At 43.9% G+C, this 22,499-nt stretch overlaps 1 protein-coding gene across 1 annotated transcript in view; it reads left to right on the plus strand.

Annotated features, from left to right (window-relative positions):
- LOC122932900 (acetylserotonin O-methyltransferase-like) overlaps nt 1-22,499 on the plus strand; it is a 167,302-nt gene that overhangs the window by 137,372 nt on the left and 7,431 nt on the right. Inside the window, exon 7 of the mRNA XM_044287568.1 lies at nt 329-451. Coding sequence (XP_044143503.1) covers nt 329-451 — 123 coding nt within the window. The remainder of the gene's footprint in view (nt 1-328; nt 452-22,499) is intronic.

Raw genomic sequence — 22,499 nt, forward strand, 5'->3', positions numbered from 1 at the left:
CAGCTCTTTTGATATGCCTAGATAAATATGCCCACAGAACAGCATTGCACATATAAGTGTGATGCTCTAATAGAATCATAGTGAATAGTCTGACTGAGAAAGTCAAGTTAGACTGTTTGCCATGCCAAAATCTAAACAGAGGAAGTTAAAGAGACAGGAAGAAAAATACAGAAAGTGACTTCAAAAATGTACTGTATATCAAGGAAACCATTGACTTAAAAATAAAATAAAAAATCATATAGAATATTCATACTTTTAACATTTATTGTTAATTTATCTCTATTTTCTGCATTTAATTATATTGATATCTTTTGCTTTTTTACCTCAGGAGACTTCTTTAATGATGCTATACCTGAGGCAGACCTGTTTATTTTGGCCAGGATTCTTCATGACTGGACAGAAGATAAATGCCTTAAACTACTGAAGAAGATTTACCAGTCTTGTAAACCTGGTGAGCTGCAGTTATCAAAGTTGTATTTCAGTTTTGTGGCCTAAAAAAAGCCATGAGTCATTGTGGAGATGGCACAAACATTTTTGACTTTTTTATTGATTTTCTCTTGTCACACTCTAAAGTTGGGTGAACATAGTAGAAGGCGCTCAGGTACTTGAGTCCAATACTTTTACAATAATCTACACCAATAGAAAAAGGTTCCTTTAGACAGGACGATACAGCGTTCCTTCTCGACAAGTGCTTGCTTTTCATTGGTGGAGAGCATTGCATTTTCATAGGAGAAGTTGTTTGCCAGCAGCAGAGCGTGTTTACACAGCACGATCTGTTGCCGGCAAACAACGATTTTTGTGTTCACATGAATGATCTATTACTTTTATTAACATTTTATTCTGGTGAACCTTTTGCCTATCAAACATCACTTTTTAGTAAATGTGATCCATGATCTGTAGGCACATTACACTTTGTAGAAGGGCAAGAAAATCTTAAAGGATTTGTGAATTTTTTCAGTAATTTTCGTAAAATGAAAAAATATTTACCGTACCATTCAATTTAAAATACAAAAAAGTGACAAAATTGAAAACTCCACAAAAACACTACGTATGAACATACTGTAGGAAGGCACAAGGGTCCGTCGTTGATGGAAGGTATGTGTCACCGAGGTTCCTGGCCTCGGTGAAGTAAGAGCCGGTATTTTCAAGTGTCAGCGGCAGCTAGTGCTGGCTGTAAGCTAATCCAGGCCGGCACTTACTGGGAGTAGCCAAAGTGCTGGGTGGGTGGCTTCTCCCCACGCTCCAGGCCGGGTCTTTACTGGCCTATATCAAACTCAGCCAGCAGTCTCAGCTGGGTGAGGATTACTCCTCTCTGACAGTGAAGCGCTGTCAGTCCCTGTGTGTTTTAGGATCTGAAAACTTTTGCTGTGCTGGGTGCCGCATGCTGAGACACAGGCCCCTAAACCCTGCTGTGGACCACAGGTGGAGAAACTGCAAACCAGGTGAAGGTTTTTGCTCTGTGGACTTTTCATGGTGTGAACAAACACCTAGACTGCAAAATTTCACTTTTTGTTTTTCCTTATGTGTGAATAAAACACTGAACTGTTTAAGTTAAAGACTTTGTGGTTGCCTCTATACTGCGTCCGCTAGCCTGTCTACTAGAGCAAATCCCCACAATACCCAAGCAAGTCTTTAAAAATAAACTAATTTTAGTCACATGTACAATTTTTGTTATTGTCCTGTTCCTCTTATATCTGTCTAGAATTAATCCTTGAATGGAGACTTTCTAGAAAGAAAAAGAATAATTTGTTTCTTAACATATTGTTTATTATAATACTTCAGTGCTAAGGTATGGACGCTTAAAGTTATAGACCGTAAGTCTGTGCCTAAAGTGCAGAGGGATTAAGATGGAAACATTTTCCACTCTGATTTCTGACAGGCAACGATGTACATAAGAAGTCATCAAGGAAAAGGAGTGAGGGGCTTCATAGACTTTGATATGTAGAAGGTACTTCTAAACAATGTTTTCATCTGGTAACATACAAAGATCCGCCTTGTTTTTAAGAAACTCTAATTTGAATGTGTTTCCCAGAAACCCAAGTATATGCAAATTAGTTTCCATAACAAAACAGAAAAGAGAGGCTATTGTGTGCAATCGCCAAGGCTATTCACCACAACTAGGCAATTTTGAGGCTTCCAGGCTCTCAGGTTCTTTTGGGTAGACAGATGGTCTTGTATTTATCATTGTATAACCTTGTGGGTAGGGTTGAGCGAACCCTAACTGTAAAGTTCGGGTTCGTACCAAACTTTAGGATTTATGGACCCCGGACCCGAACCCAAACTTGTCAGTAAAAGTTTGGGTTCGAGTTCGGTGTTCAGCGAATTAATGGCGCTTTTTGAAAGGCTGCAGAGTAGCCAATCAACAAGCGTTTAACTCGTGTGCCCTTAGAAGCCATCACAGCCATGCCTACTAATGGCATGGCTTTGATTGGCCAGTGCAGCATGTGACCCAGCCTCTATATAAGCTGGAGTCACGTAGCGCTGCACGTCACTCTGCTCTTACTAGTGTAGGGATAGGAGGATGCTGCTGCTGTGAGGGAGAGAATAGGAAAGAATCTGTTATCAGAAGTGCTTGTTATATCAGCGATCTACAGCGATTTTGTTTTGTGGGTGCAGTGCACCATTTTTTTTACCCTGCCCTGAGCCCTGTGACACAGAAAAATTACTTTTATCCGTCTGTTAGTTAGGTGGGGGTCGGCGGCCATTTTGTGCAAGTTCAGTGCACCAGCACAGCATATTTGCATTTGTGACAGTCAAATACAAGGTTTAAATACTGCAGTTATATTCTTGGGACAGCACCAAACATTAGGATTTTTAACTTAGATACTCTGTCACATTAATTTCAAAGGGAATTTCATCAACTAAAGAACGTGACTTTTAAAATGTACCTTTATTATATAAGAAAGGGTATAGGTATATATATATATCATTAAATTGTGCACTGCAAATACTTGAATTTCTTTACAGGGGAGTCGTAACCCCTATGAAGAGATTCATAGTGGCAGGATAGAAAAACAGGTTCAGAGGAAGGGACCAAGGTCTTATCAAGAGGGCAGGGCAGACCAAATTTACCCTAGTTGCCCTACAGACTGCTTAGCCCAGGGCGACCCCCTGATGGTGGAGGTTCCCTGTCCCCGAACCTAGTACTATCCGGTCCCTAATAGACCCTACAAGGGAAGGATAATTACATACAGAGTGTCAATGGTTATCCCAGTAAATGGATGCCACTGCCACTGCCACTCTTTAAAAAGGTCCAAGCAGGATGCAAAAAAGATTTGTGGACCACTAGGAATAGGGCTGTCCCGCTAAAGATACCTAAAGGGAATGTATACAAACAATCAGTATAAAGCCAATGTCCTTCAGAGAAAGTATCTATTTATATCACAAGGTACATCCAAACAAGAAGACCGGGTCCTACTTACATGTGGACAAGTGATCAAGTCCCCACACAAACCAAAATGCTTGAGCCATGGTATATCTGGCCGTTGTAGCGCTATTTATTCAAGTCCGTGCGCTTCCCCACGGCTGACATCCAGACGCCGGAGGCTTACTTCCGGAGTCCGGACCGCACTCTGAAGCGCATACCTTACTATCTACGTCACTTCCGGTGATGTGACACGCATCGTGAACTGCATATTGTTCAATGCCAAAACCGGAATTTCTTATATGTCACCTCAGGATTCGTAATGGAACGCATACTGGGACGGCAAATTGTCTATAGGAGTGCCGGAGATAGCGTAACTAAAAATTTATAATCGGTTAAACATGGGACTATTGATCAGATAGAAATTGCCAATAGACTCAATTTTTTTTAGGTAAAAAATGGCACCCACAAAAGGGCCAGAAAAGTGATGGGACCGTCACAAACAAATGTCTCCCATAGCAGTCATAGGTATACAAAGGAAAGGATAACAATCACTTGGGTCATCTCCCTAGTAACAATATGGGAAGGGGGGGGGGACACCAAGTTAGGAACAATATGGTGAACTGATATTCGTTCACCAATTACAGGATGCTTCTTGCATCAATCGGGCCAGTTAAAGGGCCATATACAAAGTTTTTTAGATTATTACTGAGGAAAGATATATATTAGCGGAACAGGAGAATCAGATAAAGCATGTAAAGTTTAATCTTTCATTAAGCCCAAGGGGGGACTGGGACTGAAATCGATAGATCCATGCTGTTTCTTTTTTGAGGATCTTATGGTCCCAATCACCTCTCCTTTCAGGAAGGGGTAACACCTCAAGAACAGAGAAACGAGCAGAGCCATATGATAGTTATTAAAATGATGAGCTACAGGCGTGTCTTTTAATTTTTTAATGTCATTAATGTGTTTGCAGATCCTTCTTCGAAATTCTCTTTTAGTTTTGCCTATATAGTCCATAGGACATGTACATTGGCAGATGTATACAACGCCTTTCGTTTTACAGTTCGCAAAGTCCCGGATAGCGAAGGGACGTTGTGTGACAGAACGAGTTCCTGTCTTTGAGGTGTTGATAAAATTACAGGCTTTACAAGATCCGCATTTAAAGACGCTCAGGGGCTTACTGTCTAGCCAAGTACCCTCTCTTTTGGGACCCTCATAGTGACTATGAACTTGTCGATCCCGTAAGCTCCTGCCTTTCCGGTAAGTATCTTGGGGATATTCCTTAATCACCTGTACTAGATCTGGGTCCATCGTGAGTATTGGCCAGTATGTTCTCAAAATGGATACCACCTCCTTGTTACCAGAGTCACAGGTGGAAATCAAATGTATCAGACCCTCGTCTGACTTGTCCCTGGGCTTTGGCATCAGAAGGTCCTCCCTTTTCCTAAACTTTGCAGATTGAAAGGACTCCCTTAGGAGACTCAGTGGATAGCCTCTCTGTGTCAATCAGTTTTTTTATTTTTTGGATTCAGAGTAGAAATTGCCTCCCGAGGATTTCTCAGATTCCGAGGGCATAGGTATCCCTAAAACCAGAGGAACAATTAGAGGAGTCCGATACTCAAGAGGACGTAGAGCTGGTCAAAGATGCCGGGGATGGAGGGGACAGAGAGGCAACTATTGGGGGGGTTAAGGGGGCGGACAGTTAGGCCCTATGCCGTCAATGCCCCAGGGTCGTACCCCAACAGACAGCACACTACAGTCGTGGCCCAAAGTTTTGAGAATGACACAAATATTCGTTTTCACAAAGTTTGCTTCTAAACTGCTTTTAGATCTTTGTTTCAGTTGTTTCTGTGATGTAATGAAATATAATTACACGCACTTCATACGTTTCAAAGGCTTTTATCGTGCTGGAAAATGCATTGTTCTTCACCAAACTGTTGTTGGATTGTTGGAAGAAGTTGCTGTTGGAGGGTGTTTTGGTACCATTCTTTATTCATGGCTGTGTTTTTGGGCAAAATTGTGAGTGAGCCCACTCCCTTGGATGAGAAGCAACCCCACACATGAATAGTCTCAGGATGCTTTACTGTTGGCATGACACAGGACTGATGGTAGCGCTCACCTTTTCTTCTCCAGACAAGCCTTTTTCCTGATGACCCAAACAATCGGAAAGCGGCTTCATCGGAGTATATGACTTTGCCCCAGTCCTCAGCAGTCCATTCACCATATTTTCTGCAGAAGATCAATCTGTCCCTGATGTTTTTTTTTGAGAGAAGTGGCTTCTTTGCTGCCCTTCTTGACACCAGGCCATCTTCCAAAAGTCTTTGCCTCACTGTGCGTGCAGATGCGCTCACACCTGCCTGCTGCCATACCTGAGCAAGCTCTGCACTGGTGGCACTCCGATCCTGCAGCTGAATCCTCTTTAGGAGACGATCCTGGCGCTTGTTGGACTTTCTTGGATGCCCTGAAGCCTTCTTAACAAGAATTAAACCTCTTTCCTGAAAATGCAGTGGAAAGTTTTTTTTGGGATTAAGTTAATTTTCATTAAGAAAGAAGAAGGACTATGCAATTCATCTAATCACTCTTCATAACATTCTGGAGTATATGCAAATTGCTATTATAAAAACTTTCTCTTTGCCTGCCTCAACCTCCACTTCATCTTCCTCTTTTTTAGCCAAAGGCCTGGTCTCCTACCAGTTAAGGGATCGCAGCAGGAACAACTGACAGACCAATTGGAGCTAATCAACCTTTCAGACTACAGCTTGATGGTAGCTGAGATGAGCCTTTTACAGAGGGGACTGTCCTTTGTCCCCACAACAAAATATGAAACCTTTACATGGGTCAAGGATCTCAGTCTATTCGGAAGAAAGTTAAAATGGCATAAATTCTTTAGAAAATAACAATAAAAAAATGTGTCTGGATCTGGGAATTAACCCAGAGGATTACCCTGATTTGCTAAATCTTATGGAACTATGGGAAGAGGGTACAAGAACACCAGGAAAAGGCCCATTCACAGAATTACGCCTCCTGAGTACCAAACTGCCACCATTGGTCAATACTGAACACATTGATATCTTTTTCCGTTTGGAAATTTCAGACATAGAACAGTTACAAACAAATGAATTTAATCATTCGAATCTGTCTGCATCTGAGTTCCAAGCTCTAAGAAATTTAGAGAAGAATAAAAATCTAATTATTAAACAATCTGACAAGGGTGGCAATTTGGTACTCTTGGATCACCCCAAGTATCAACAAATGTGTTTGACATTATTAAATGATAAAAACAGCTATAAAAAAATCCCCTCAGATCCCACTGATATTTTCCTTACAGACCTGACCAAAATTTTGTTTCAGGGCTTACAACAGGGAATCATCAACAAAACTGAATTTGAGTACTTACTTCAAAAAGCCCCTCAAAGCGCAACCTTTTATTGCCTACCCAAGATACATAAAGGGGTACATCCCCTTAGGGGTCCTCCAATCATATCCGGTATTGATTCCCTGGCACATCATTGTGGAATCTATCTTGACAAGGTACTTCGAGACTTTGTCTGGACATAACCATCTTTTACTAGGGATACGATGGACTTTCTTCGTAAAATAGAAACCTTAACCATTAACCCCAACAGTGTCTTGGCTAGCATTGACGTAGAATCGCTCTATACGTCTATTCGCATGATTGAGGAATTGGAGCTACTACTTATTTTTTAAATACCAGAGGGACTCAGTGTTTCCAACATAACAAATTCATCTTACGTCTCCTGGAATATACTTTAACCCATAACTTTTTTGTATTTAATGGCTCTTACTACCACCATCTCAGGGGGACGGCGATGGGGAATTCATGTGCCCCTACTTACACTAACCTCCTCCTAGGCTGGTGGGAGGATAAATACATCTTCACAGATCAGCACCAATGGTGGAATGACAACATCGCCTTTTGGACTCGTTATATTGACAATGTTTTTCTGATCTGGGAGGGCAGTATACCTGCCTTTTATAAGTTCATTAATATCTTAAACCAAAATGATATTGGTCTGAGCGTCACCTCAGACTGAACAAATCACTTTCCTCGATGTGGTTGTGAGAAAAACCGAGGGGACCCTCAGCACATCGGTACATCGAAAACCGACAGCTACTAACAGCATCCTTCACTGGGATAGTCACCATCCTACTGCCGTGAAGAGGGGTATCCCCAGGGGACAGTATCTGCTGGTTTGCAGGAACTGCTCCTCGGGAGGTAATTTTTACTCTGAATCCAAAAAAATTAAAAAACAGATTGACACAGAGAGGCTATCCACTGAGTCTCTTAAGGGAGTCCTTTCAATTTGCAGAGTCTAGGAAAAGGGAGGACCTTCTGATGCCAAAACCCAGGGACAAGTCAGACGAGGGTCTGATAAGTCTGATTTCCACCTTTGACTCTGGTAACAAGGAGGTGATATCCATTTTGAGAACATACTGGACAATACTAACTATGGACCCGGATCTAGTACAGGTGATTAAGGAATATCCCCAAGTTACTTACCGGAAAGGCAGGAGCTTACGGGATCAACTAGTTCATAGTCACTATGAGGGTCCCAAAAGAGAGGGTACTTGGATAGACCGTAAGCTCCTGGGCGTCTTTAAATGCGGATCTTGTAAAGCCTGTAATTTTATCAACACCTCAAAGACAGTAATTTGTTCTGTCACACAACGTCCCTACGCTATCCGGGACTTTGCGAACTGTAAAACGAAAGGTGTTGTATACATCTGCCAATGTACATGTCCTATGGACTATATAGGCAAAAATAAAAGAGAATTTCGAAGAAGGATCTGCGAACATATTAATGACATAAAAAAATTAAAAGACACGCCTGTAGCTCATCATTTTAATAACTATCATATGGGTAATGTAGGCTCTGCTCGTTTCTCTGTTCTTGAAGTGTTCCCCTTTCCTGAAAGGAGAGGTTATTGGGAAAAGAAGATCCTCAAAAAAGAAACAGCACGGATCTATCGATTTCAGTCCCAGTCCCCCCTTGGGCTTAATTAAAGATTCAATTTTACATGCTTTATCTGATTCTCCTGTTCCGCTAATATATATCTTTCCTCAGTAATAATCTAAAAAACTAAAAACTTTGTATATGGCCCTTTAACTGGCCTGATTGATGCGAGAAGCATCCTGTAATTGGTGAACGATTATCCGTTCACCATATTGTTCCTAACTTGGTGTCCTCCCCCTTCCCATATTGTTACTAGGGAGATGACCCAAGTGGTTGTTATCCTTTCCTTTGTATACCTATGACTACTATGGGAGACATTTGTTTGCGACGGTCCCATCACTTTTCTGGCCTTTTTTTGGGTGCCATTTTTTTCATAAAAAACATTGAGTTTATTAGCAATATCTATCTGATCAATAGTCCCATGTTTAACCGATTTATAAATTTTTAGTTACGCTATCTCCGGCACTCCTATAGACAATTTGCGTCCCAGTATGCGTTCCATTACGAATCCGGAGGTGACGTATAACAACTTCCGGTTTCGGCATTGAACCATATGCGGTTCACGATGCGTGTCACGTCACCGGAAGTGACGTAGATAGTAAGGTATGCGCTTCAGAGTGCGGTCCGGACGCCGGAAGTAAGCCTCCGGTGTCCAGATGTCAGCCCTGGGGAAGCGCACAGACTTGAATAAATAGCGCTACAACGGCCAGATATACCATGGCTCAAGCATTTTGGTTTGTGTGGGGACTTCATCACTTGTCCACATGTAAGTAGGACCCGGTCTTCTTGTTTGGATGTACCTTGTGATATAAATAGATACTTTCTTTGAAGGAGAGAATAGGAGAGAATCTTTGTTCAAAACGTGAATCTAACTCAGCGATCTACATACATTTTGTTGTGTGGGTGCAGGGCACAATTTTTTTATCCTGCCCTGAGCCCAGTGACTGAAAAAAAAAACTCCTATAAGTCAGTTAGGTGGGCGGCTGCCATTTTATTGTGACATTGAAATCCAAGCTTGAAAAACAGCACTAATAATCTGGTTGTAAAAAATCACCCTTTTCTGGCAATATACAATATCTGGTGCATTTGCAGGATTAGTCAGTGTGCAATTTCAGCTAGAAATACAGCCATAATTTTCTGGGTTTTTTAAAACACCCTTTTCGTGCAAAATACAATATTTTACATCCCTAGCTGCATTTAGACGTGTGAAATTCAAACGCTATATACAGCTTTCATATTCTGTTAGTAAAAAAAACCACTTTTTTGGCAATATACAACATCTGGATTAGTAAGTGTGCAATTTAAGCTAGAAATACAGCCATAATTTTCTGGGTTTTTAAAAGCACCCTTTTTTTTGCCAAAATCCACTTTTTTACAGCAAGTGTAAAATTCAAGTTTAATATATACAGCTTTCATATTCTGTTAGTAAAAAAAAAAACACTTTTTTGGCAATATACAACATCTGGATTAGTAAGTGTGCAATTTAAGCTAGAAATACAGTCATAATTTTCTGGGTTTTTAAAAACACCCGTTTGGGCAAAAAAAAGTTTATTTGGCAGCCTTTGCTGCATATGTCATTGTGAGATACACCCTTTATATATTTGGGTTATATTCAGATATTTGAAATACCGCCATTTTGTGCACAAATCTTTAATTGCGGCCTAGTGTGGGTCAGGGCGTGTGAGATACACACTTTAAATACAGGGGTTTTATTCAGGTATTTGAAATACAGCCATTTAGTGCACAAATCTTTTAATTGCGGCCTAGTTTGGTTCAGGGTGTGTGAGATACACCCTGTATTTACAGGGCTTATATTCTTCTACTAATAAAACACCCTTTTTTGGGCAAAATACACAATTGTTCCGCCCTTACAGCATCAGCACGTTTAAAATTCTAGGGTTATATACTGCTGTCATATTCAGTTATTAAACAAACACCGGTTTGGGCAAAAAAAGTTTATTTGGCAGCCTTTGCTGCATTTGTCATTGTGAGATACACCCTTTATATATTTGGGTTATATTCAGATATTTGAAATACCGCCATTTTGTGCACAAATCTTTAATTGCGGCCTAGCGTGGGTCAGGGCGTGTGAGATACACACTTTAAATACAGGGGTTTTATTCAGGTATTTGAAATACAGCCATTTAGTGCACAAATCTTTTAATTGCGGCCTAGTTTGGTTCAGGGTGTGTGAGATACACCCTGTATTTACAGGGCTTATATTCTTCTATTAATAAAACACCCTTTTTTGGGCAAAATACACAATTGTTGTGCCCTTGCAGCATCAGCACATTTGAAATTCCAGGGTTATATACTACTGTCATATTCAGTTATTAAACAAACACCCGTTTGGGCAAAAAAGTTTATTTGGCAGCCTTTGCTGCATATGTCATTGTGAGATACACCCTTTATATATTTGGGTTATATTCAGATATTTGAAATACCGCCATTTTGTGCACAAATCTTTAATTGTGGCCTACCGTGGGTCAGGGCATGTGAGATACACCCTTTAAATACAGGGGTTCTATTCAGGTATTTAAAATACAGCCAGTTTGGGCACAAATCTTTGAAGCCTAGTCTTGGTCAGGGCATGTGAAATAAACCCTTTAAATTCAGGGGTTCTATTCAGGTATTTGAAATACAGTCATTTTTTCGGCACAAATCTTTAATTGAGGCCTAGTCTGGGTCAGTGCGTGTGAGATACACCCTTTATATACAGTGGTTCTATTCAGGTATTTGAAATGCAGCCATTTCAAGAACAAATCTTTAATTGAGGCCTAGTCTGGGTCAGGGTGTGTGAGATACACCTTTTATATACAGGGGTTCTATTCAGGTATTTGAAATACAGCCATTTTGGGCACAAACCTTTAATTGAGGCCTAGTCTGGGTCAGGGCGTGTGAGATGCACCCTTTATATACAGGGGTTCTATTCAGGTATTTTAACCACCTCCAGACCGCCTAACGCGCCGATGCGTCCGGAAGGTGGTTGCTTTTCTCCTCCTGGACGCATCGGCGCGTCATCTCGCGAGACGCGAGATTTCGCCGCAGCCGGCCCGCACATGCGCATCGCGGGCCGGCATTTCATAGAGGAGTATTTCGTCAGGACCTGCCAGCCAGCGATCATTGGCTGGCAGGTTGCTGATTTTCAAAAAAGCCAATCACAGAGCCGTATAGCAGATCATATTTGTAAATATGATCTGTTATATGGCTGCCTGCTCCTCTGCTGGTTCTTTTCGTCGGTTGGATCCAGCAGAGGAGCAGGCTTCACAGTGAGTACACCAACAGTACATACTTAGCCCCAGATCACCCCCCTGAACCCCTATTAACCCTTTGATCACCCCTTCTAGCCCCTGTCAATCACTAGTGAAAGGAAAAAAAGTGATCAGTGCAAACTGTCACTTTTTTTTTTCACTGGTATTGACCGTTAGGTTTTAGGTATAGTTTAGGTCCCTTGGTTAGGTAGTTAGGGATCAGTTAGCGCCCAGCCCACCGCACCGCAGTCCGTTATTCGCTGATTAGCGTATCGCTAATCAGCATTTGTACTTTTATAGTATCTGGAAGTGATCAAAAACTGATCACGGTCAGATCTATAACTGTATTAGTGTCACTTTAGGTTCGCCCTCCACCCAAAACGCAGTGTTTGCCCGATCAGGCCTGATCGGTCGCCCACACGTGCGTTCGCCCACACCCGCCCCACCGCAGTGACAAAAAAAAAAAATTTTTTTGATCGCTGCACATCCACTTTACACGCACTGCGGCGATAAAAAAATCACTTTTGATATTTTTTATCAACCGCAGCGGCCTCCGGTACTTCGCTAGCCACCCCTTTGTAAGACAGGCTTGCTTTTTTTACCTGGGTAGTCTCAGGGAATACCCCTAAATTTAGTTGCCCACATGTCAAACAGGGGGTATTCCTCTGAAGAGGCCTACAGGCTTCTGACCCAGTCGGATGAGGAGTGGGAACCCTCATCTGATGAATCCAGCGGGTCAGAATACGAACCTGTAGAAAGCAGCGGCTCTCTGACCCAAAGTTCGGACGAGGAGGCTGAGGTCCCTGATAGAACCAGGCGTACCCGGCCCCGTGTTGCTAGACCGCAGGTTGCGCAGGATCCGCTTCAAGAGCATCAGAGTGGGGCTGGTGCTGCCGGATTACGTGGTGAGGCATACACCAGCAGACCAGCCCATCCTGGACCTAGTACCAGCACTGCCGTACAACCTGGTGAAGTAGCGAGCACCAGAAGGGCAGTTGAAGCTGGTACGGTGGCACGAGCAGTAGTGACCCCAGTCGCAGCCACCGCAAAGACGTGCCCGTAGAGCCCCTAGAATCCCAGAGGTGCTGGCAAACCCTGATTGGCAGCCCCCAACTTCAGCCGCACCTGTAGTTCCCCCTTTCACCGCCCAGTCTGGAGTTCGGGTTGAGACGGCTCAGATCGGTTCGGCCCTGGGATTTTTTGAGCTGTTCTTGACTGCGGAGCTCTTAGACATAGTCGTGGCAGAGACAAACCGGTATGCCACACAATTTATAACCGCTAACCCGGGAAGCTTTTATGCCCAGCCTTTCCGGTGGAAACCAGTCCAAGTTTCCGAATTTAAAACTTTTCTGGGCCTCCTCCTCAACATGGGCCTGACAAAAAAACATGAATTGCGGTCATATTGGTCCACGAACCCAATTCATCACATGCCCATGTTCTCTGGTGCAATGTCCAGGACACGATTTGAGACCATCCTGCGTTTCTTGCACTTTAGTGACAACACCGCCTCCCGTCCCAGAGGCCACCCTGCTTTTGACCGGCTCCACAAAATTCGGCCCCTCATAGACCATTTCAACCAGAAATTTGCAGATTTGTATACCCCTGAGCAAAACATCTGCGTAGACGAGTCCCTAATACATTTTACCGGGCGCCTTGGCTTCAAACAATACATCCCAAGCAAGCGCGCCCGGTATGGGGTCAAATTGTATAAGCTCTGTGAAAGGGCCACAGGCTATACCCACAAATTTCGTGTCTATGAGGGAAAAGATCAGACCCTGGAGCCGGTCGGTTGCCCTGACTACCTGGGGAGCAGTGGGAAGATAGTTTGGGACTTGGTGTCACCCTTATTCGGCAAGGGGTACCATCTTTATGTGGACAATTTTTACACAAGTGTGGCCCTCTTTAGGCATTTGTTTCTAGAACGGATTGGCGCCTGTGGTACCGCGCGAACTAGTCGCGCGGGCTTCCCCCAACGGCTCGTTAGCACCCGTCTTGCAAGGGGGCAGAGGGCCGCACTGTGTAACGAAGAACTGCTCGCGGTGAAATGGAGAGACAAGCGTGACGTTTACATGCTCTCCTCCATTCACGCAGACACGACAATACAAATTGAGCGAGCAACCCGTGTCATTGAAAAGCCCCTCTCAGTCCACGACTATAACCTCCACATGGGAGGGGTCGACTTCAATGACCAGATGTTGTCTCCGTATTTAGTTTCCCGCAGAACCAGACGCTGGTATAAGAAGGTGTCTGTATATTTGATTCAATTGGCGCTGTATAATAGTTTTGTTCTCTACAGTAAGGCTGGGAGAACTGGATCCTTCCTCAAATTTCAGGAAGAGATCATTGAGAACCTCCTGTATCCAGAAGGTTCCGTGGCCCCATCCACCAGTGTAGTTAGCCGTCTACACGAGCGACATTTCCCCAATGTCGTTGCTGGTACCTCAACCCAACCGTCACCCCGAAAAAGATGTCGTGTCTGTAGCAGGAGTGGAATAAGGCGTGACACCCGGTATTTCTGTCCTGACTGTCCTGACCACCCTGCCCTATGCTTAGGGGATTGTTTCCGAAAGTACCACACACAGGTACACCTAGCATAGGGATCATCTCACCAGGATAGGCACACAGGGCTATTAGGGCCCATTCACTCACACAGCTGCTGCAAACGTCTCCTTTCACATGGGACAAAGTGCATAACGCACTTCGCCACATCTTTGGGCGATTTGCGCTTTGCACATTGACCCATGGGGGAGGAGAGGTTTGTTCTATAAAGGTAAAAAAACAAAAAAAAAACAAAAAAAAAAAACAGGTAAGCAAACAGGTTAATGTTTAGTTCCAAAAGTTAAAGTTAAATGTTCTGTTCCAAAGTTAATAAAATTATTGCGTTGTGGCCTGGTTTTTTCTTTTTTTTTTTTTTTTGTCTTTTTACCTTCCAGGTGGACCAACCGATGAACTAGCTGCAGCACCGATGTGCATTCTGACAGAAGCATTGCGCTGCTGTCAGATTACACGCAAGTCGGTGTATGCGGCGCTGCAAGACGGGATTTTCTCCTCTGCAGTGACAGATACGTTTGCCGAAGCATACGAGCTGAGGAGGAGGCGGCGTTCCTATGCTTTGGCAAGCATTTTGTATATATATATATATATAAAAAAAAAAATCCCGGCAATGATTTATTCATCCACATCGATTGATGCGAATGGAGAAATCTGGTTTGCCAGGGCATACGAGCTAAGTGGGTATGGATGTAGGGCGGAGCTCCTATGTCCTGGCAGACGCCTTTCCCCTCCATTTTTTTTTTTTGGCAGAGATTTTTTCATCCACATTGATCGATGCGAATGAAGAAATCTGTGCCGTTCATTTTTTTTCTTTCAGCCCAGAAGCTGAACGGAAAAAAAAATCTCATTACCTGTATGCTCAATATAAGGAGAATAGCAGAAACTCCAAATGCTGGCCATACATGTAATGATTGCGGAGACCCTCAAATGCCAGGGCAGTACAAACACCCCACAACTGACCCCATTTTGGAAAGAAGACACCCCAAGGTATTTGCTGAGGGGCATATTGAGTCCATGAAAGATTGAAATTTTTGTCCTAAGTTAGCGGAAAGTGAGACTTTGTGAGAAAAAACAAAAAAAAATCAATTTCCGCTAACTTATGCGAAAAAAAAAAAATTCTATGAACTTGCCAGGCCCCTCATTGGATACCTTGGGGTGTCTTCTTTCCAAAGTGGGGTCACATGTGGGGTATTTATACTGCCCTGGCTTTTTAGGGGCCCTAAAGCGTGAGAAGAAGTCTGGGATCCAAATGTCTAAAAATGCCCTCCTAAAAGGAATTTGGGCCCCTTTGCGCATCTAGGCTGCAAAAAAGTGTGACACATCTGGTATCGCCGTACTCAGGAGAAGTTGGGGAATGTGTTTTGGGGTGTCATTTTACATATACCCATGCTGGGTGAGAAAAATATCTTGGTCAAATGCCAACTTTGTATAAAAAAATGGGAAAAGTTGTCGTTTGCCAAGATATTTTTCTCACCCAGCATGGGTATATGTAAAATGACACCCCAAAACACATTCCCCAACTTCTCCTGAGTACGGCGATACCAGATGTGTCACACTTTTTTGCTGCCAAGGTGGGCAAAGGGGCACATATTCCAAAGTGCACCTTTCGGATTTTGCAGGGCATTTTTTACACATTTTGATTGCAAGGTACTTCTCACACATTTGGGCCCCTAAATTGCCAGGGCAGTATAACTACGCCACAAGTGACCCCATTTTGGAAAGAAGACACCCCAAGGTATTCCGTGAGGGGCACGGCGAGTTCCTAGAATTTTTTACTTTTTTGTCACAAGTTAGCGGAAAATGATGATTTTTTTTTTTCTTCTCTTTTTTCATTACAAAGTCTCATATTCCACTAACTTGCGGCAAAAAATAAAAAATTCTAGGAACTCGCCATGCCCCTCACGGAATACCTTGGGGTGTCTTCTTTCCAAAATGGGGTCACTTGTGGCGTAGTTATACTGCCCTGGCAATTTAGGGGCCCAAATGTGTGAGAAGTACCTTGCAATCAAAATGTGTAAAAAATGCCCTGCAAAATCCGAAAGGTGCACTTTGGAATATGTGCCCCTTTGCCCACCTTGGCAGCAAAAAAGTGTGACACATCTGGTATCGCCGTACTCAGGAGAAGTTGGGGAATGTGTTTTGGGGTGTCATTTTACATATACCCATGCTGGGTGAGAAAAATATCTTGGTCAAATGCCAACTTTGTATAAAAAAATGGGAAAAGTTGTCGTTTGCCAAGATATTTCTCTCACCCAGCATGGGTATATGTAAAATGACACCCCAAAACACATTCCCCAACTTCTCCTGAGTACGGCGATACCAGATGTGTGACACTTTTTTGATGCCAAGGTGGGCAAAGGGGCGCATATTCCAAAGTGCACCTTTCGTATTTCACCGGTCATTTTTTACAGATTTTGATTGCAAAGTACTTCTCACACATATGGGCCCCTAAATTGCCAGGGCAGTATAACTACGCCACAAGTGACCCCATTTTGGAAAGAAGACACCCCAAGGTATTCCGTGAGGGGCATGGCGAGTTCCTAGAATTTTTTATTTTTTGTCGCAAGTTAGTGGAATATGAGACTTTGTAAGGAAAAAAGAGAAAAAAAAAAAATCATCATTTTCCGCTAACTTGTGACAAAAAATAAAAAATTCTAGGAACTCGCCGTGCCCCTCACGGAATACCTTGGGGTGTCTTCTTTCCAAAATGGGGTCACTTGTGGCGTAGTTATACTGCCCTGGCAATTTAGGGGCCCAAATGTGTGAGAAGTACCTTGCAATCAAAATGTGTAAAAAATGCCCTGCAAAATCCGAAAGGTGCACTTTGGAATATGGGCCCCTTTGCGCATCTAGGCTGCAAAAAAGTGTGACACATCTGGTATCGCCGTACTCAGGAGAAGTTGGGGAATGTGTTTTGGGGTGTCATTTTACATATACCCATGCTGGGTGAGAAAAATATCTTGGTCAAATGCCAACTTTGTATAAAAAAATGGGAAAAGTTGTCTTTTGCCAAGATATTTCTCTCACCCAGCATGGGTATATGTAAAATGACACCCCAAAACACATTCCCCAACTTCTCCTGAGTACGGCGATACCACATGTGTGACACTTTTTTGCTGCCAAGGTGGGCAAAGGGGCGCATATTCCAAAGTGCACCTTTCGGATTTCACCGATCATTTTTTACACATTTTGATTGCAAAGTTCTTCTCACACATTTGGGCCCCTAAATTGCCAGGGCAGTATAACTACCCCACAAGTGACCCCATTTTGGAAAGAAGACACCCCAAGGTATTCTGTGAGGGGCATGGCGAGTTCCTAGAATTTTTTATTTTTTGTCGCAAGTTAGTGGAAAATGAGACTTTGTAAGAAAAAAAAAAAAATAAAAAATCATCATCATTTTCCGCTAACTTGTGACAAAAAATAAAAAGTTCTATGAACTCACTATGCCCATCAGCGAATACCTTAGGGTGTCTACTTTCCGAAATGGGGTCATTTGTGGGGGTTTTCTACTGTCTGGGCATTGTAGAACCTCAGGAAACATGACAGGTGCTCAGAAAATCAGAGCCGTTTCAAAAAGCGGAAATTCACATTTTTGTACCATAGTTTGTAAATGCTATAACTTTTACCCAAACCATTTTTTTTTTGCCCAAACATTTTTTTTTTATCAAAGACATGTAGAACTATAAATTTAGCGAAAAATTTATATATGGATGTCGTTTTTTTTGCTAAATTTCACAGCTGAAAGAGAAAAATGTCATTTTTTTGCAAAAAAATCGTTATATTTTGATTAATAACAAAAAAAGTAAAAATGTCAGCAGCAATAAAATACCACCAAATGAAAGCTCCATTAGTGAGAAGAAAAGGAGGTAAAATTCATTTGGGTGGTAAGTTGCATGACCGAGCGATAAACGGTGAAAGGAGTGTAGTGCCGAAGTGTAAAAAGTGGCCTGGTCATGAAGGGGGTTTCACCTAGCGGGGCTGAAGTGGTTAAATACAGTCATTTTTTCGGCACAAATCTTTAATTGAGGCCTAGTCTGGGTCAGGGCGTGTGAGATGCACCCTTTATATACAGGGGTTCTATTCAGGTATTTTAAATACAGTCATTTTTTCGGCACAAATCTTTAATTGAGGCCTAGTCTGGGTCAGGGCGTGTGAGATACACCCTTTATATACAGGGGTTCTATTCAGGTATTTGAAATACAGCCATTTCAAGAACAAATCTTTAATTGAGGCCTAGTGTGGGTCAGGGTGTGTGAGATACACCTTTTATATACAGGGGTTCTATTCAGGTATTTGAAATACAGCCATTTTGGGCACAAACCTTTAATTGAGGCCTAGTCTGGGTCAGGGCGTGTGAGATACACCCTGTACATACTGTTGTTCTATTCTATTATTAATTAAACACCCATTTAGGGCAAGATCCTAAATTCGAGAATTATGAGGAGAGCGTCAAATAAGGGACATGGCCCAGGTCGTGGTACTGCTGGTGGAGCTCCTGTTGCAGGGAGAGGACGTGGTTGATTTTTGCCAGCTACACGCAAAAGTGAAACCCCTTTCTCAGGTGCGAGTAGGCAACAGAACCTGCAGCGGTATTTGGTCAAGCTTAATGCGGCTTAACGAATGGTGAGGCCTGAACAAGTACATGAAATAGTAGATTGGGTTGCTGACAGTGGCTCCAGTTCCTTCACATTGACTCCCACCCAGTCTCCTGCTGAAAGACCACAGTTGGCATCTGCAGTCGATGTCCATCAGTCTTTCACCTCACCCCCTTGCAAATCAGCCAAGCAGTCTGAGCCCCAAGTCATGCAGCAGTCTCTTCTGCTTTCTGATGACTCTGTTAGCAGGGTTTCCCAGGGCCATCCACCTAGCCCTGCCCCAGAAGTGAAAGAGATTGAGTGCACCGATGCCCAACCACTTATGTTTCAAGATGAGTACATGGGAGGACCATCGCAGCACGTCCCGGATGATGACGAAACACAGGTGCCAACTGCTGGGGCTTTCAAAAGTGTGCAGAACGACAAGGAGGGCAAGAGTGAAGACTGAGTGGAAGATGATGTGGAGGATGATGAGGTCCTCAACCCCATATGGAATCAAGGTCATGCGAGTGACCTATGTAGTTCGGAGGAAAAGGCGGTGGTCGCACAGAGCCACCAGCACAGCAGAAGAGGGAGCAGGGTGCAAAAGCGGAGTGGCCGTCCTCTAGACAGTACGCCCACCACAGCAAGGGGCTGAACACACCAAAGCCAGCTCCAAGGAGTTCCCTGGCGTGGCAGTTCTTCAGACAATGTTCTGACGACAAGACAAGAGTGGTTTGCATGTTGTGCAATCAGAGCCTGAAGCGAGGCATAAACGTTCTCAACCTGAGCACAACCTGCATGACCAGGCATCTAAGTGCAAAGCATGAGCTGCAGTGAAGTAGACACCTCAAAAACCAAGCAAGGTCTCTGTGCAATCAGAGCCTGAAGCGAGGCATAAACATTCTCAACCTGAGAACAACCTGCATGACCAGGCATTTAAGTGCAAAGCACAAGCTGCAGTGGAGTAGACACCTCAAAAACCAAGAAAGATCTCTGGCTCCCCTTGCTTTCTCTTCTGCTGCAGTCTCGGCATCTTCATCCACCTCTGGAGTGAGAGTGCCACCTGCCACCCCACAAACAGAGGATCTGCCAGCAACACCACCACCTGTGTCACCAAGCATCTCCACAATGTCCCACGGAAGCTCTCCATCTCCGAAACGCTGGAGAGAAAGAGGAAGTACCACCCTACCCATCCGCGATCCCTAGCCCTGAATGCTAGCATTTCCAAATTACTGGCCTTTGAAATGCTGTCATTCCGTCTGCTAGAGACAGATAGTTTTAAGGGCCTTATTGGGTTGGCTGTCCCACAGTATGCCCAGCCGCCACTACTTTTCCAGGCGAGCAATCCCTTCCCCGCACAACCAAGTAGGGGAAAAAATCAGGTGTGCACTGCGCAACGCCATCTGTGGCAAGTTGCACCTCACTACGGATACATGGACCAGTAAGCACGGTCAGGGACGTTATATCTCCATAACAGCACACTGGGTAAATGCAGTGGCGGCTGGGTCTGAGGCGGATAGCAGTTTGGTGCATGTCCTTCCACCACCGAGGATTGCAGGGCGCTTCAGTTTTCCTCCTGTTGCTTCCTCCTCCTACTCTGCTTCCATATCCTCTACCGACTCCTCATACGGTCAGCGTAACACCTTCACCACCAACTTCAGCATAGCCAGGGGTAAACAACAGCAGGCAGTTTTAAAGCTTATGTGTTTGAGGGACAAACCCCACACCACACAGGAGCTATGGACGGGCATGGAACAACAGACCGATTAGTGGTGGGTGCCAGTGAGGCTCAAGCCCGGCCTGGTGGTGTGCGATAATGGGCAAAATCTCGTAGCAACTCTGGGCCTAGCCGGTTTGACGCACATCCCTTGCCTGGTGCATGTGCTGAATTTGGTGGTGCAGAAATCCTGAAAAGTCACCCAGATATGTCAGAGCTGCTGCAGAATGTGCGGGCCGTCTCTGCGCGCTTTCAGTGTTCTCACCCTGCTGCTGCTTGCCTGTCAGCACTACAGTGTAACTTTGAGCTTCCAGCTGACCGCCTCATATGCGACGTGCCCACAAGGTGGAACTCCACCTTGTACATGCTTGCCAGACTGTGCAAGCATCAGCAGGCGATAGTGGAGTTTCAGCTGCAGCACTCACTGGTGAGTTGCTCTGCAGAACAGCACCACTTAACCACCAATGACTGGGCCTCCATGCAAGACCTGTGTTCCTTGTTGCGCTGTTTCAAGTACTCCACCGACATGGCTAGTGTCGATAACGCCGTTCTCAGCGTAACTATCCCACTTCTATGCCTCCTTGAAAAAACGCTGATGGCGATGATGGAAGAGGATGTGGCACAGGAGGAGGAGGAGGAAGAGGGATCATTTTGTAGGGTTTCCGGCCAGTCATTCCCAAGTGTCTCAGAGGGTGGGTTCCTGCACCCATAAACGCCAGGTACACAATTGTCCAGCCAGGGCACAGTTCTGGAGGATGACGAGGTGTAGGATGAGGAGGAGAAGATGGAGGAGGAGGAACCATATTCACAGCAGGGTGGCACCTAGACCAGCTCATGGCCATCACTGGTGCGTGGCTGGGAGGATACAGAGGACATAGACGATACAACTCCCACAGAGGACAGCTTTTCATTGCCTCTGGGCAGCCTGGCACACATGAGCGATTACATGCTGCAGTGTCTCTGCAACGATCGCCAAGTTGCCCACATTCTAACTTGTGCTGATTACTGGGTGGCCACGCTGCTGGATCCCCGTTACAAGGACAACGTACCATCCTTAATTCCGTCACTGGAGCATGATCGTAAGATGCGCGAGTACAAGCGCACGCTGGTAGACGCGCTGCTGGTGGCATTCCCACCTGACAGCAGGGGCACAGTGGAAGCACAAGGCGAATGGAGGGGAAGGGGTCACCAATGCAGCTGGGGCACTACCAGCACCTCAGAAGGCAGGGTTAGCATGGCTGAAATGTGGAAAAGCTTTGTCAGCACGCCACAACAACCAGCACCACCAGCTGATATGGAACGTCTTAGCAGGAGGCAGCATTTCACCAACATGGTGGAGCAGTATGTGTGCACACGCCTACACGTACTGAATGACGGGTCTGCCCCCTTCAACCATGTATACCGGCACTAACCAGCCATTGTTATACTGCAATGCAATTGCTCGTTCTTGTATTTTGGATATTTCACACTCTTTTGGAGTGTACCCTAATTTAAAAAAACAAAATTAAAACCAAAAATCTGTGTTGGCTACCTCGTCCTTCTCCACCACCGCTTCCACCTACACCGCTACGTCCACCGACTCCTCAAACTCCTACTCGATATGGAACTCCACCTCAAATATTTTCTTTTTTATTTGTACGTATTTTATTTTGTCATTTCACTACTTTGTCAGTTACATTTTTGGGTGAAATTCACCAATTTTTGGGTGTGATGTACCACTGCTATACCTAGTAGACAGGTAAAATAAATTGTCAGTTACATTTTCAGTTGAAGTTCAACAATTTTTGGGTGTGAAGTACCACTGCTATACCTAGTAGACCAGTAAAAAAAAAAAAAATTGTCAGTTACTTTTTCTGGTGAAATTCACCAATTTTTGGGCGTGATGTACCACTGCTATAACGAGTAGACAGGTAAAAAAATAAAAACAAATTGTCTGTAATATTTTTGGGTAAAATTCACAAATTTTTGGGTGTAATATACTCCTCCTCTACCTAGTTGACAGCTTAATAAATTTCAATAATTTTTTCTTTACATTTTAGGGTGACAATAAACAATTTT

This window comes from Bufo gargarizans, chromosome 3 (assembly GCF_014858855.1).
Source record: "Bufo gargarizans isolate SCDJY-AF-19 chromosome 3, ASM1485885v1, whole genome shotgun sequence".
In the NCBI taxonomy this organism is placed as follows: domain Eukaryota; kingdom Metazoa; phylum Chordata; class Amphibia; order Anura; family Bufonidae; genus Bufo; species Bufo gargarizans.